We start from the raw sequence: 16,548 nt of genomic DNA on the forward strand, positions 1-16,548 counted from the left end.
CACATGCAGTGTTTTTAGTGAGGTAGTGGCAGGAACAGAAAAAAAATACTTTCGTTTGCTCGCATCCACATGAAGTAGAGCCCCCTACACACAAGAAGGCACCTCATACATTTTGATATGAATATTTTATATCCATAAAGAGATGAAAATAAAATAAAAAAAAAGAATTCTACTGAAAATATGTAAACACTCCTATTGTACTGTGACTTATGAAATATTTGCTCTGTTCCCACGTAAGTATATGGATGCAACTTTTATGGTAATTAACGAATCAGTGAATGGGATGCCAGCAAATGAGGCTGATGCTCGTCTGTTTCTGACACTACCTTGCTAAGTTGAGAGAGGCAATTGTTAAAAAAAAAAAAAAAAAAAAAAAAAAAAAAAAAAAAAAAAAAAAAACTCATTGTATGCCTTTTTGTACATTCAATCCTGGTTGGTGCTTGCAGAATTTTCCCTAAATGACCATTTCCATGATTATTTACAAAGGCTTGAAAATGAAAGTGAATGTTTCAAGCATTTGAAGCTCCAACTCATTCACATCATAATTGAATTGTGTGGCGAGGCCGATATCAACACAAATGTTAAAATCACGTGCATAGTTCAGATATTGTGCCATTTAATATCATTAAAATCTGTATGTCATTTTCACAGACAATCACTCCACATGCATAGTTCATTGATATTGTGTCATTTAATATCCTCTTAAAATCTGCATGTCATTTTCACAGGCAATCATTCCACGTGCATAGTTCATTGATATTGTGTCATTTAATATCCTCTTATTAAAATCTGTATATCATTTTCACATGCAATCATTCATGGGATAAGCAATACACTCAAGGTTGTAATACAAAAAAACTGACCTTCTTGCATAATACAGATTATAATTGTCCTGAATTAAAATGCAGAGGCATCCTTTGAGTGTGTGTGGTTCTTCGAGGACATTAAGCACTGGACGTTTACCTCTGCAGTAGCTTTTTGGACATAACGTTCCAAGGTGAGTAAGAGAAAAAAGGATTTCATAATAAGATTATCATTTGTAGGACATAAACAAAATGGAAAAATAAGTTAAAGTTATTATCAGTACATCTTGTAAAGTTTCATCTAGTCAATAGAATCTCAGTGATTAAGCCGAGGAATGTTAGTAGAATAATGAAATCTACACATATAGATATGAAAGTGAAGAAGTAATTTAGGGAGAGCATAGTCCTCGCAATCCTATTTTACATAGCCAAAATATGAACATGGGATGAATCCAGGCTGTGGAAGTGGGAGATGTATTATACTAGGGAATCAATGGTAGAGTGGGTTGATCTCATGGAAAAAGTACAAGCCAGGTACTTTACAAGATTATATAACAGTATGATGACAGGGATTGGTGCGAGAGGAGGACCATGGCACAATAGAGTGGAAGAGTATTCGAGGGAGAACAATGGGCGAAGAGTGCAGGTGGAGGGAAGAATAATTGGAGACTCTTGCCTTGGCACCCCCTTATTAGGAGTTCCTAAAGGGAATGGCATCAAAGATATAAACAGATTAGTTAATGAAACAAATGCTTTAGGTAATTTTATTACAAATCAACTACCAGTAAATTTACAGGGACTTTTCATATAACATTCCATAATTTGTATAAAAGTCTCTCTTCTCACCATAAATTAAGGCACATATTAAAATTACAGTTTAAACCACCAAAAGAATACAGATCGGCTATTTAGTTGAATTTTAATTTGGACAACTGTCCAGACTTATGGAAGACCTTGATATCCTTATATGTAACCAATACCAAGCTAATAATACTCAGTGCCCTATGCTATGAGTTCATCAATCAAGATCTGGCCTAAGCTTCGTTTATTTTCTAGGGAATGCACAGGAAAAAAGATATGCATGATCCAATGTTGGCTACATAATAATCTTTCAGCTTACTGTATTCTTCACTGCATAGGTATCTTAGGGCCAACCATTTCATTCACAAGAAGTCCCACAGGAGGAGTTTACAAAATTCTGACAATGTACTATACACGAACAGCTCACACACTGACATTATACATTGAGGTCTACGGTACAGACAATGATGCTTTTAATCATCACTTACGTCAGGATCTTTGACGAGTTTCCACTGCGTTGCACATAACTTGAGGGTGTTGTGTGCATATTCACGAGCCTTGGGCATAACAAACTCTGGATTATCAATCTTGTTTATGGCTTCAAGGGCAGTCTGCAGAAAGCAGATAGATTAAATTATTAACAGATGTGCTTTACAATAGGTAGCACTTTTGTGTTAAAGAACCTGGACATTCTAGCACAGCAGTAATGGGTAAGAATGGGTTTGGGTTAAGTTGAGGACTAGTGTGGGGACAAGAGCTATGGAAGGAGGAATGCAAAGCCCCAAACCATTGTGGGTAAAAACTAATTACAAGAGGAGAATGTTTTGCAAGAAGCTTAGCGATTGTCAACAGTTGTGATTCGATTCAATGAATAGGTGTGTAATGTGTCACATGAGGATGGAACTGTTTTCTCTACTACTCCTGGCTACCACTTCAATTTGTGGATTTTGATTTTGGAGATTATTAATTTTACCAGAGCTTCAAGATGGTTAGTTCTGATGTTTCTAAGAAGTAGAAAGCTCCAATTATCACCAAGAAACTGGGTATAATTAGGAAGCTGTTGGCCAGTGCTCATGGCTTCCCTCAGAACATCATTTCACCACTAAAACCCATCCTTGGTCACCATAAGAAAACATCTAGATCTACAGGTCTTCCTTAAGGAAGTGTGGTCAGGGAGGCCATGAGTATAATTGTGCACTCTGAACATCCAGTGTCCAGAAATTAAGAAAGGGGTGACCATATTGTTGATTGGCTGGTAAAGATATTAAATGTATATATGGACCATAGTGAAGTGCCTGAGAATTGGTGGAATGCATACATAGTGCCATCAGGACAAAGGCAAGTATTTATTCTAAAGAGGCATAAGTTGTCGAGTATTCCTGGGAAATAATATGGGAGGGTACTGATTGAGAGGGTGAAGGCATATACAGAGCATAAGATTGGGGAAGAGCAGTGTGGTTTCCAGAGTGGTAGAGGATGTGTGGATCAAGTGTTTGCTTTGAAGAATGTGCGAGAAATATTTAGAAAAAGGAACAGGTATGCAGTGTGCTAGGGGTGAAGGTGGCCCAACAAGTGGGTTGTATGGTGATATGTAAATTAGGGTCGATGTGCTGTGAAAGGGCTGAACCAGGACATGTTAAGTGTGTGGGCAAAACCAAAGAAAGGCTTGTGAGCACATTTTCATTGTTCCTGACACTACTCTGGTAACATGGGAAATGGCAAACAAGTATGAAAATTCTGAGAATCAAGCGAGTGCCAGTAGTAGCTGAAGAATAGTCTCACTTATTCACATCCAATCTATCAGTGAGACTTATTCACATCCAATCTATCAGTGAGACTTATTCACATCCAATCTATCAGGTGTAATGCACAAAAACAAGATTCCTCTATCCAGTGCAAAGCTTCAAAAATGCCAAAAGATTTCTTATTCTTCCTGAAATTTACTCTCACCCCCATCTCCCATTTGCCGTCCTTTTCAGCTTCTGCACCTTTCTCTTGAATATTCCCTTTAGGTACCACTTGTATAAACCTTTCTCTTTCACTAGTAATTTAACTTCAGCCCACTACTCACCAACCCTTCTGAGCATTACTTAACCCCATTTCTTTTTTGTGTGTATAGGCCAAGCAGGTACCAGACCACATGCAAGTTCCTGAAACGAAAATATATCACAAAGTAACCATTAATACTTATGAGGATTAATCCATCTGTTTACCTTCCTTATGTTATTAAATGTCATCCTGGTTCTGCAAGAGAAGAATGTTGCCTGTAAAGTTGTATTGGTTATTTCACAAATTTATGCAAGGGAAAGTAAATGGGCCCAATTAACAAAGCAGTCATTATGTCAAGGCTGTATAGTGTATTTTGAAGTACTGCATTTCAGTGAATTTCACAAAATTGTTGCACATCTGATCAGTATTACATACCATCGATTTCTCAGTTTTAGCATTCTTGAACCTGGGGTTATTAAAATTTTGACATTGCTTTTCCCCTTATGCATAGGAAGACATTACTTTATTTGAGTATTTATAAGCATTCAGATTTTTTGATACTTTGTTTTCATGTGTTTGCCATTTCCCTCATTATTAAGTGATGCCAGAAACATGAAAAAAATGGCCTCATTTGCTAACATCTATGTGTGATGCATGGAAACCAGAGACTCCTATCCATAGTCTTGACTTCTTCACATACTCTGGTTCACTCCATCGACAGCATGTGGATCCCTGTGTACCACAGAGCTCTGATTTGCGTAATCCTGTGCACTCCTCAGTTTCACCTTTCATGTTCCTCCTACTTATGAAATGTATACCCTCTTCACTTCTCTCATACATACTCTTTTTACTACCACACTTCTTTCTTACCCCATCATTTCATAGTTGATCCATCCTACCCACACTATATATTGTTTTCGAACATGTGCATATACGAGAGGCAAGTGTTTTGGGAACAGCTAAGCGAGTGCGTTAGCAGTTTTGATGCACAAGACCGGGTTATAGTGATGGGTGATTTGAATGCAAGGGTGAGTGATGTGGTTGTCGAGGGAATAATTGGTGTACATGGGGTGTTCAATGTTGGAAATGGAAGAGCTTGTAGATTTGTGCTGAAAAAAGACTGGTGATTGGGAATACCTGGTTTAAAAAGAGATATACATAGGTATACATAAGTAGGGGAGGTGGCCAGAGAGTGTTAATGGATTATGTGTTAACTGATAGGCATGTAAAAGAGACTTTTTGATGTTAATGTGCAGAGAGGTGCAACTGGAGGGACGTCTGATCATTATCTTGTGGAGGCGAAGGTGAAGATTTGTAGAGATTTTCAGAAAAGAAGAGAGAATGTTGGGGTGAGGAGAGTGGTGAAAGTAAGTGAGCTTGGGAAGGAGATTTGTGTGAGGAAGTACCAGGAGAGACTGAGTTCAAAATGGAAAAAGGTAAGAGCAAAGGACATGAGGGGAGTGGGGAGGAATGGGATGTATTTAGGGAAGCAGTGATGGCTTGTGCAAAAGATGCTTGTGGCATGAGAAGCATGGGAGGTGGGCAGATTAGAAAGGATAGTGAGTGATGGGATGAAGAAGTAAGATTATTAGTGAAAGATAAGGGAGAGGCATTTGGACAATTTTTGCAGGGAAATAGTGCAAATGACCGGGAGATGTATAAAAGAAAGAGGCAGAAGGTTAAGAGAAAGGTGCAAGAGGTGAAAAAGAGGGCAAATGAGAGTTGGGGTGAGTGTATTATTGAATATTAGGGGATTGATTGAGAGGGTGAAGGCATGTACAGAGCATCTGATTGGGGAAGAGCAGCATGGTTTCAGAAGTGGTAGAGGATGTGTGGATCAGGTGTTTACTTTGAAGAATGTATGTGAGAAATACTTAGAAAAGCAAATGGATTTGTACGTAGCATTTATGGATCTGGAGAAGGCATATGATAGAGTTGATAGAGATGCTCTGTGGAAGTTATTAAGAATATATGGTGTGGGAGGCAAGTAGCGGGGTGGCGACAGGAATGAATAAAGGCAGCAAGTATGAATTAGGTAAATGTATATATGTGTATGTATATTTATGTATACGCTGACATGTATAGGCAAGCATGTGTGCGTGTGTGGACGTGTATGTATATACATGTGTATGTAGGTGGGTTGGGCCATTCTTTCGTCTGTTTCCTTGTGCTACCTCACTAACGCGGGAGACAGCAACAAAGTATAATTTATAAATAAATATATACATATACACACACACAAAGTAGTAAAGACATGATAAACACATGGAGGGTTAAGAGACAGGGCATAACAAGAATGAAACTCTCTCCCTCAAACACATAGTAATTACATCCACCCTCCTCCATAATTCTTGATCCAAAGCCCATATCTTTTACATCCAAACAACGATGCCAGGACCACTGTACAATACTATAGTTAAATCTAGTGTTACAAAGAATGAGTTGTGTTACCAACTACCTTATTACATTCAATTAACTGATATGAATTTAGCTCACCTGCTGACAAGGTCTGAAGAAGTTAGTGGCAGCAACAAACATTTCACTACCCACAGACTCTTACAATTAAAGTCCAAAAGATAAAATGTAATACGCACCTTGCAATGAGTGTCTATTATTTTCTCTGCTGTCTGCTTATCATGGCAAACCAACAAGTAAACGATGATAGTACCACGGTACTGGATGTCCTTGTCTTTATGCGAAAGCAAGAACTCGAGGATTTCTTCCCAATCCTTAGCCTAAGGTGATAAATGTTATAACATGAGCAAACTATAGAACAACACTTATGTAAGACTACAATTAACATTTACAGTTGTCCAATGCTTCCCAAATTAATGAAAAATTGATTGGTTAATTAACAGACTATTTCTCACATGAAACATGTGGCAGAGTCGAAATTCTACCTTAAGGAATTGAGAATTCATAACCCTCACTAACCTATTTACATTTGACTAGTAACCCAGTTTTGCAAATCTGACTCCCATAAAAGATTCATTCCCATTGGCACTTAAGTAAACAGGATTGTTGGAATTTGATAGAACCATACAGATCGTAAATGGTAAACTTAATCTTACCTGAAACACCTTCATTAAACACTTGGGTGACTCAGACATGACCATACAGAGTGCACCTGCAGCAGCCTTGATAATCTCCTCATCCTCATCAGATGCACACAGGAACAAGTACTTGAACTTGTCGTTTTCCCCTTCCAGGATCTTAATTATGTCTGGAGATGCACACATATTTGCCATACACTGTAAATGAATATATAAAATAAACAAAAAGTTTACTTATTTTCAGATACTTCTGTGTGCAGATCAGAAGCTTTGGAGAAATTAGATCTTTAATAACATTTAAATTTAAACTAATTTTTGACTTATAACACGACAGTAAACACAAAACTTCCTGTAAATGTTAAATATATAAATTTTTTCTGCCGATTCATATCTACAACACTTTTTTCTACATATCCCTCCAGTATCTGTATATAATTTTCTTTTGAAAATATAAATTATCTCTATCTATATCTGATGCCCATTCCCTCAGGAACTCACTCAAGGGAGTAACCACAGTAAAAGAGCCTCACACTTTAAATCCATAAGATAACTTCACCTGAATAGCAGCTCTTCTAATCATTTCATGAGGTTCAAACATGTAGTTCTCGATTAGTGGTAGTCCCTTTTCCTTTATGATGCGCTTCCTGGTTGACTCAGACATTCCAGCAATGTTAGTGAGGCCCATCAGTGCCTCAAAATTCTCTAATGCTGCACACTCTGGATTTAACAATTTTAACAAAGGACGTACCACCTCATAGGCCTGGGGGAAAAAAAAAGTGCACAGAATTTCCCTCATCTCTTTAAAATGTACACTACTATTATGGCTTATGAATATATGACTAAAATACAACAATTTTGACAAGAAAATGAGACAGAGACAATCAATGATGGAAAAGACAAAATAAAAGTCCACCACACCTACCCTCTGTCCTGGGAAAGCAACCTCTGGATTGATGGTGATTGCAATGCGAGCCAAGGCTTGTGCCGCTACTGTCTTGCCTTTCTCTGTGCCTTCTGCTGCCAGACCAAGCAAAGCCTTAGTGCCTCCTTGTTGAACAACCAAACCTCGATTCTCCTGCATCTGACAGATGGCATTGAACAACCTGAAAGTTAATTGGGGGAACCAAGAAACCATTAAAAACAAAAACTGGAGATAAAATGGGACATATACTAATGGATTGTTAAATTAATAGTCAAACTGTGCAGATCTTATATACTGAGGAAACTCAACTGGACATTTAAGAAATTACCACCACTGTAGCCCTACATTTGCTGCTAATCACAAGTCATATTAATGAACAGCTAAAGTACTTCCAAAAGCTGTCAATAATGGGTATAAATACTACTTTAAATCTTCTAGTCAAGTCCAACCTCAACTCAAGAGATGTCTATATGTTATAGGGGGCAAATGGTAAATTGGTACTTTTCAACAATTCACTTCTGTCAAAGCAGAGACATGTCATTACAGTAAAGCTGATTTACATCACTTGATAGTAAACTAAATATGGAAAACAGTATGACTCAGAGCTGTTGTAAAAAGACTAGTAGGTATTATTTACCGATTATTATTCTACAGGTCTCTTATACACACAAACTAAACTAGAAGTCTAATTTTCACTTTTCTCCTAACCAACATGGAAATGTAAAAATCTCTATTCATTTCTATAACCTTATCAATATGTCCACTCTTCACTCATCCCCTTTCTTGAAAATTCATTATACATGCTTGAAGTCATTAACCCATGTTTTTCTTTCACTAAACTGAGCTGCAACATGCCTGTTAAACCTTGCATTTCATGGATATTTTTTACTTTTTCTCAAAACTTCTGAATATTGCTAACTTCAAAAATTCTCCCTGATACATAAGCTTCCAAATTACTATCCTCAATGTCTGTACATCTTGGCCCTTTCTAATCAACATCTATAACATTATCAGCAAACAGTTCCAACTGAAAATTCATCTTCCATAAACTTCATTCCCAATACCACACTTTCATTCATAAAATGGACAATATTGGGAATGGGTATACCTTGCAATAAGTTCCTTGGAATTATTACTCTCTGTCTTGCTGAGTGCTACTAGCGCTGAAGCTGCACCTTCCTCAGCCAGTGCTTTGATCCGCTTATCAATAAAATCTTGATCATCTAAATCATGCTTTTCTGGCACGTGCTGCTTAGAAAATTTAGCCAGCTCAATCATTTCTGGAATTATTTCTTGAGTGTCATATGCATTACAGAGATTTACAAACGTTGTCACAACTCCATACAAACAGTTCATATCACCAGACTGGAAAGAGAATAAAGAAAATTTTAGGCAATTCAAATGAAGGTGTTTTGCTTAATACAAAATTCCTTTTTAATCAAGTAAACACATTTATTCTGTGGATGAACAACAAACGTATAACTGCATCTGCATTATCGTTTCATGTCCATACACATATATATGGATCCAATAAAATCGTGTACACAGTACCCAACAAACGTTTATTAACGAGCATCTAATAATGATCAAACTGGAGGAAATGTATCATAACACTTACTTTAGCAAGTTCGATCATTGAACGAAGGGAATTCTTGTCATTGATAAGCTTTTCTTTAACATCAGCATCAAGGGTAAGAAAGGAGAGACCCTCACATGCCCAACGTCGCATCTCTTTATCCTTTGTTGGGTTTACGAGAAACCTGAAAAACACATTACTTCATTATAAATTTGTAATACCTTCCAGAGAGAATGTTTATTAGTGCTATCAAAAGCTTTCTCCAAATCTACAAATGCCATATCCAAATCCTTATGTTTTTCTAAGAATTTCTTGCACCCAGACTTCAAAGCTAAAACCTGATCTACATTCTCTACCAGCATTAAAGTAAGATGCTCTGTGCATTTTACTACCCTCTCAATCACTGCACTCCCATACAGTTTACAAAGAACATGCGACAAACTGTCCCCCTTGCCTTTATAAAGTGGTACTATATATGCATTCTGCCAAACCTCAGGAACCTTACCATGAGCCATACATACACTGAAAATCCTATATAACATATTAAAACAACAATCATCACCTTTTTTGATAAAAACTGCAATCCCATCCACTCTAGCCATCTTGAGGTGAAAGTAGGTCTGCAACGGGAGTGTGTGTGATGACTTTTTGATTTATTTATGGACAGGTTTAGTAAAGGAGGTGAATGCAATGCAAGTTGAAAGGAGCAGGCCTGTGGTCCGACAATGGTTGGAGGGTTGAGAGGTGAGCTAGTAAATTTCCACTGATGGCATGCTGCTGGTGGCTGATTTGAGAGAAACTGCAGAAGCTGGTGTCTGAAAGCGAGACAGTGTGTGAAAGCAGAAAACAGAGTAAAAGTGAATAAAAACAAGGTTATTAGGCTTTGCAGTGGAGGACAGTTTGGTTGGCTGGAACTATGAAAGCTTAAGTTAGTTACAGGGTGGGTGAGGGGTCCTGGGTGCACTGGGGGGTGTGTGGAAAGAGAAGGCACTGTCAGCATGAAAAGATAGGTACATCTGATGGCAAGAGCCCTTGAAAAAAGAGAAAAGTACACAAGAGGTTGGATGGGTTGGAAATGAAATGTTTGAAGATGGTATGTCATGTAATGAGGGTTGATTAAATATAAAATAAGCGACAGGTGTAGTGCTAAGAGGGGTATGTATGAGAGTTGAAGAGTGTGTGCTGAAATGTTTTGAACATATGCAGAGGATGACTAAGAAGATATACATGTCAGAAGTAGGGGAACAAGGAAAAGTGGGACACAAAGGAGGTGTGAGGTGTGCACAGGATAAAGTCAATTGGAGAAATGTGGTTATACAAGGGGCACTGAACCAGGCCATATGAAGCAGTCATGGGAAACTATGGAAAGATCTGTGGAGTCTGGTTGTGGACCCAGGGGGCCTCTGGTTTTTGTGCATTATACATGACAGCCAGAGTGGATGTGAGCAATTGAGGCTATTTTGTCATCTGCTCCTGGTGTCACCTTGCTAACACAGGGATAGGCAAACAGGTATGAAAGAAAGATTTATTACTTTCTTCTTGCCTAGGAGTTTCTTATATCTTTATGAGGCATCCACTGGGCAAGACCTTAGGTCATAAAGTGTAGTTTTGTTCAAAGTGCAGTGCCTCTGAGCATTAACTGTTCGGTGTCTTCACTGTGGTCATTGCATTGTGAGCATGAAGTGTCTTAGCATATGATGATTCTGTATATAAAGAGTTGTGGGAATAAGTGATGTAAAGATTGAAAGCAGGCAAGTTATGTACATGTGGAGACTGTGGCTTCTGACGGATGTATGTCTGGTGGTGTGGTGTTTGGAGGGCAGGTCATTTCAGTGTGTGTATGTGGTTTGGCTGTAACACAATTAGTTGACAAATGGGAGTCTAGTCTTGTCAAGGAACATCTTGCTCTAAAGGAGTTCATCGTTTCCCTGCTTTGGATTGTAATAGCCTCAAAGCCGCTGGGTTCCCAAAAAAGGGGTCCTAGGGTTAGAAGACACTCCTCTTTCTCTCTACACTTTGTTACTCCTCCAGCGTTTGCACTTGTGTGAATACCAAATCACCACGAAGACTTACATGGTTATTTTACTCGATACTACAATTACACCTTTGGCAGCTGAAAACACACCCATTTCATAACTACAATGTTAAGATAATCCTAATAACAACATTATCCCTAATTAGTGGGTAAAGGAGCACATGATGAAATAAGAGAGCGCATTATAATAGAAACAGTATACCTTCTGCAAGCTTCTGCCAACTTGAGTGATGCTCCTTCAGAAAAGGGTTTCATAGAGGCATCAGTGCCACCCAAAGAGCCAAGTTTGCATAGTCCAACCAGTGCACGCACTCGGATGGAGTCATTCTTGCTCTGATAAAGCTTCTTCAGGATGTCTGTGCCTTGTGTTACAATGGACTTACATTTATCCTTTTTTGATGCTGCAGCAATCAGAGCTTCACAAGCAACCTAAATTGTATAATAAGAACTAAGTTAGAACATAACATCAAATCAGAACAAATTCCACTGTCTCAACAGGCATATTTCAGGTCTATGAAAACTTCCCAATGAGAGGCCTTATGTCAACCCAAGGGTATTCTGTAATCCAGACATACCAATGAAGTATGTTACTGGATTACATGATACCATTGTGAGCAGCTATGTGGTATAATACTGTTTATTAACCTCTTGAGGGTGGTTAGCAGAATAGATACCTACCTTCTGCTGTAAGACTTCATCTGAATTTGCCATGACTAACATCATCTCCAAAATACCCTCCTTTGCAATAAGCCTATTCCCGACATCCAAAGGACCGAGCAGCAGCGTGGTGATGGCAACAGTTACACGAACTTTGTGTTCCAAATCTGGGGTGAGTAACCGAAGTCTGAAATAAGGGCACAGTTAGAACAGGTAATCAAAATACACTGTCTATTTATCAACTTACTGCCAAACGTACATTTTTATTTCGGAGAAATGTAAACAACAATCTCCTTTCAAACAATACTCTCCATATCAATGCACAATCACTTAAAACACATTTTATACTCCTACATTTTAACTTCAAAGCTACCGACTCCAACACAAACCTACCCTCCTTTTTTTCGTTCTCTCCTTAGGCAATTTTCTACATGAAGCCTCTCTACCACAAATTTCTCCTACATGTCACATCTACCCATTCTGTTATCCCTTCATTTTTATAATTTTGTCATTCCCTTGAAACATTCAATGACTTTTCCTTTCTCCAAGCATGAAAGGTTAATGAAAGAGTTAAGAATATACCATCCATGTGTAAAAGTCTCCCAGAAGGCACACCTCTATCATGGCACAAGAGACCCTTATTTCTAATCCGGGATTATCTGGGAAATACTGTATCTTAAATATACTTTATCCTGCTGATGACTGACTTTTTCATCACAATCATAAGCTCTATCACTCTTTAACACACTACATGCACCTACACTTCTCCTGAATGGGTGTTTCTTATAAAAATCCTTACAAACAATGCAAGGACAAGTACTGTGGCATGACCAAAGCACCAATAATAAAGGAAAATTAAATTCCAACTCAATTGAAAAAATAAAAACTTCTTTGGGTAGTGAATGATAAGGTTATGCACTACAGTGATAAAGACTTTTAGCAGATGTAAGCCTGAAGCAGTCTTCTGCAAAAACTTCCAGCAAAATGTGTCCTACTAACTCATTTCTGCGACTATTATGATGAAATGTTATCATTATCCCATAACATCATCTACTGCAGTACGAAAATATCTTAGAATACATACGAAGCTGCTTCTTAAACTTATCTAATCACAGCACCTTCCACTAAATCACTTTCACACTCTCCTTCTATTACTCATCTGTCTTTCACTTGGCTTAAAGATTAACTACAAAAATGTGGTGCAAGACTTTCATTCTTTTCTAAACTGACCAAGTTAGTACTCCTTCACCAGGGTTAATACATTATCTGTGAACCTGATGCACAGACACCATTTTTTCCAGATGTAATTGCTTTATTCTTTAAACTTATGACAGGGTGCATTTCCACAAAGTGATTGTTGAACCTCAGTAGAATTAATTGAAAAAGGCTAAACAATGTAAAGTGAAGAAGGAAATTTGAGACGATTCTATATGCAGTAAATCATCTTGCTCTTCCTGTCAAACATGCTTAAAAAAAGGATATTAACAAAATACTTAGCAAGCAAACTAGCTGCTAGCAAATATCAAAATATCTTTCATGTATACGGATAAGGAAATTGTTAGTAAGCTATTCGTACCCTACATAAGGCCAAAAAAACAACATCCCTCTAAGGTTTGGTCACTGCGCCTAAAGAAGAATAAAGAAGTCATTAGAGAAAGTCTGGAGGAGGGCAACAAAGATAACAGAAGTGAGACAACTAAGCTACAGGGAAACTGGAAGCCTTAAATTTACCCACATTAGAAGAGAGGTAACAAAGGGGTGAGCTGATCACAACCTCTAAGGTTTTAAGAAAGACTAATGAAATGGACAGGATAGTTCTCTTGAGAGATGTAGGGATAGAGCAACCAGAGGATGTAACATGAAATTTAAGTAAAAAACTTGTAAATACCATGGTAAAGAAATACCTTTACAGTGTGTAAGTGGTGGATGAATGGAAGAGACTAATTGAGGACATGGTTAGTGCAAACAGCAAACATATATTCAAAAGGACATCTGCTAATGAAGATTGTTCAAGAGATGGGGCCTAAGAATGTAAAATTCTCTCTCTCACTACAATTAGGTAATTATGGGCAATGATTAGCTGTCCTAAAAATAAAAGTGGTTGTTCTCCTTCCACTCTACAAAAATCTTTCTCATACTGCAGAGGACTTCAATATCAGTCCCTAATTTATCATTGCTGGGCACATCTGACATATAAAGCCCTAGACCCAGTGCCAATGCCCAAACATATAAATACATTTCACTTACTATTAAATATTTGTTAAGAAGCTTCTTAAATTACGAATTTACAAATATGCTCACAGCTTACGCCTAATTATTTTTTTGCCAAGCTTCAAAAGACTCCTAGAGTTTTGCTTGTCCTAAAATATCTCTTCCATGCATTTGTTTTGTCACTACAAAAAAAATCACAACCATATCTAATTCAAACACTTACCTGATATATTCATCAACCCTCTCATGGTAAATATTTCTGGTTTTATCTTCATACTGTGTCTCATACACCTTTGACAGACAGATGGATGTTGTCATGCGAGTATTTTCAGTGATATCAATACGGCTCTCAAAATCAAACTCTTCCAACTCGGAGCAAATGTCTAACATTTTCTCAATACCTGGAAGAAATAATCAATTTCTTTTGTTATTAACTGACATCATTAAATACTGCTATGATAAGCAGTATCAAGCTATACATCAACTAAGCTCAAGTAAGCTTATACCCATTCCTCTCACTCAAACTTCATTTATAAAAATTCAATTCAAAGTATGCTCTTTGCTCTAGAGTTCAGCCAGTATGCAAAAACATAAATCATCCACTTCACAACTACCACCACAAAAGAAACAAAATAACTTAACAAATCTAATGGAGTGTCATATGCCACCAAAGGGGGATACATTTCATGATAAAAATAAATGTGGAATCTCTAAAAGTTTCTGCCTTTGAAGATTTCACACTACAAGATCTTCTATCTATCAATCTATTCATTCATTATATTATCATTATACTTAATCGCTGTTTCCCACATCAGCGAGGTAGCACCAGGAAACAGATGAAGAATGGCCCATCCACTCATGTACAAATATATATACATAAATGCCCATACACGCACATATACATACACATACACAGTTGTAACAGGTGGTAGAGATATAGAGAGATGTACATGTCTTAACAGGCCACTGGCAGAGGTCGACTCTAGTGCAGTGTTTGCAGAGGATCCTACCTGATGTTTCTCATGACTACTATCTAATGCTCCTACCAACTATTTCTATTTAATCTTATCTTCTCTCTTATTAAATAAAATGCTTTCCATAAAAAAATCCTATTATCAATGTAACTGAAAATTAGATGTATCTGGGTTTTTGGAGAAATGCTGTACCAGCCAAAAAATGTAATTTTCCCCAGGTATAGAACTATATGTACCTATGTTGGAGGAAATCTCTAAGCTTACAAAGTGACAATGATTAAATAACTACCTTCATACCTCCCATTTTGATGAATTTGTCTCCCCAGTCCAATCTATCCCATTCCACATTCTTGAGGACAAGTTCAATTATTGCATCTCGACACTCTCCAGTCATGGTGCGCTGTGTCACAATGGAGACCATGGTAGCCATTAAACTGTCAATTTCCTTCTGGTTTGCTGAAAGAATAAATCAGTATTTGCTTTTGAGCTCAATCTGCATTTAACATAGGAAAGTACAGAACAAATAATACTACAAATAAACATATGAAGTCTAAAACCCCCTCTCCTGGTGAAATGAACATACCTGGGTATTGTGGCATTCTAAATTCACCACTTTCCCCAATATGGAAACAAATTCAAGTTCACTAGTGCCTCAGTGACTCTTAAGTTTCATGCAAGAAACAGTTCACATTGACAAAGATGTGAAATGTATCTAGTGCTTCAGAAGAAGTTGTTGCAAAGTAACAAGACATGATTACCTTATTTTTTTCTGCAATGTAATACCTTTTTAAATGAAGATTCCTGGGCATATTCCTCACTATCAATATCAGTTACAAAGCAAGAGAATTTTCTCTAACATTAAAGTTTATGGTGAGATTCACCAGTTAATACACATTTCTCATATTCAAATATGTACTCAAATATCACTTTTACTAAGTAACTTATGCGTGGCATCTTTAGATTTCCACAATGGGGTGTGGTGGTGAGGTATGGTGGCTAGTGGCAAATCTGGTTTTGGATGGTACTGTGTTATTTGCCAAGAGCGAAGAGGAGCTGCAGAAGGGTGTTTGTTTTATGACGTGTGCAAGAATTGGCAAACAAAGATAAATGCAAGTAAAAGTTTAATTTGTTTATGGATGGGGTTGTTAGGGAGGTGAATGCAAGAGTTTTGGAAAGAGGGGCAAGTATGAAGTCTGTTGGGGATGAGAGAGCTTGGGAAGCGAGTCATTGTTGTTCGCTGATGATACAGCGCTGGTGGCTGATTCATGTGAGAAACTGCAGAAGCTGGTGACTGAGTTTGGTAAAGTGTGTGAAAGAAGAAAGTTAAGAGTAAATGTGAATAAGAGCAAGGTTATTAGGTACAGTAGGGTTGAGGGTCAAGTCAATTGGGAGGTAAGTTTGAATGGAGAAAAACTGGAGGAAGTAAAGTGTTTTAGATATCTGGGAGTGGATCTGGCAGCGGATGGAACCATGGAAGCGGAAGTGGATCATAGGGTGGGGGAGGGGGCGAAAATCCTGGGAGCCTTG

At 37.7% G+C, this 16,548-nt stretch overlaps 1 protein-coding gene across 3 annotated transcripts in view; it reads right to left on the minus strand.

Moving 5' to 3' along the window:
* Window positions 1-1,555: 1,555 nt before the first annotated feature.
* Window positions 1,556-16,548, minus strand: part of unc-45 (unc-45 myosin chaperone) — a 34,474-nt gene continuing 19,481 nt past the window's right edge. For all 3 annotated transcript variants that reach the window (XM_071685078.1, XM_071685077.1, XM_071685079.1), the window contains 11 exons: window positions 15,319-15,477; window positions 14,271-14,448; window positions 11,858-12,023; window positions 11,382-11,608; window positions 9,187-9,328; window positions 8,677-8,933; window positions 7,569-7,749; window positions 7,203-7,406; window positions 6,665-6,844; window positions 6,188-6,328; window positions 1,556-2,215 (listed from right to left, as the gene is read on the minus strand). In XM_071685078.1, the coding sequence (XP_071541179.1) occupies window positions 2,078-2,215; window positions 6,188-6,328; window positions 6,665-6,844; window positions 7,203-7,406; window positions 7,569-7,749; window positions 8,677-8,933; window positions 9,187-9,328; window positions 11,382-11,608; window positions 11,858-12,023; window positions 14,271-14,448; window positions 15,319-15,477 (1,973 nt within the window). In that variant the 3' untranslated portion in view covers window positions 1,556-2,077. The remainder of the gene's footprint in view (window positions 2,216-6,187; window positions 6,329-6,664; window positions 6,845-7,202; window positions 7,407-7,568; window positions 7,750-8,676; window positions 8,934-9,186; window positions 9,329-11,381; window positions 11,609-11,857; window positions 12,024-14,270; window positions 14,449-15,318; window positions 15,478-16,548) is intronic.

This window comes from Panulirus ornatus, chromosome 39 (genome assembly GCF_036320965.1).
Source record: "Panulirus ornatus isolate Po-2019 chromosome 39, ASM3632096v1, whole genome shotgun sequence".
Taxonomy (NCBI): Eukaryota; Metazoa; Arthropoda; class Malacostraca; order Decapoda; family Palinuridae; genus Panulirus; species Panulirus ornatus.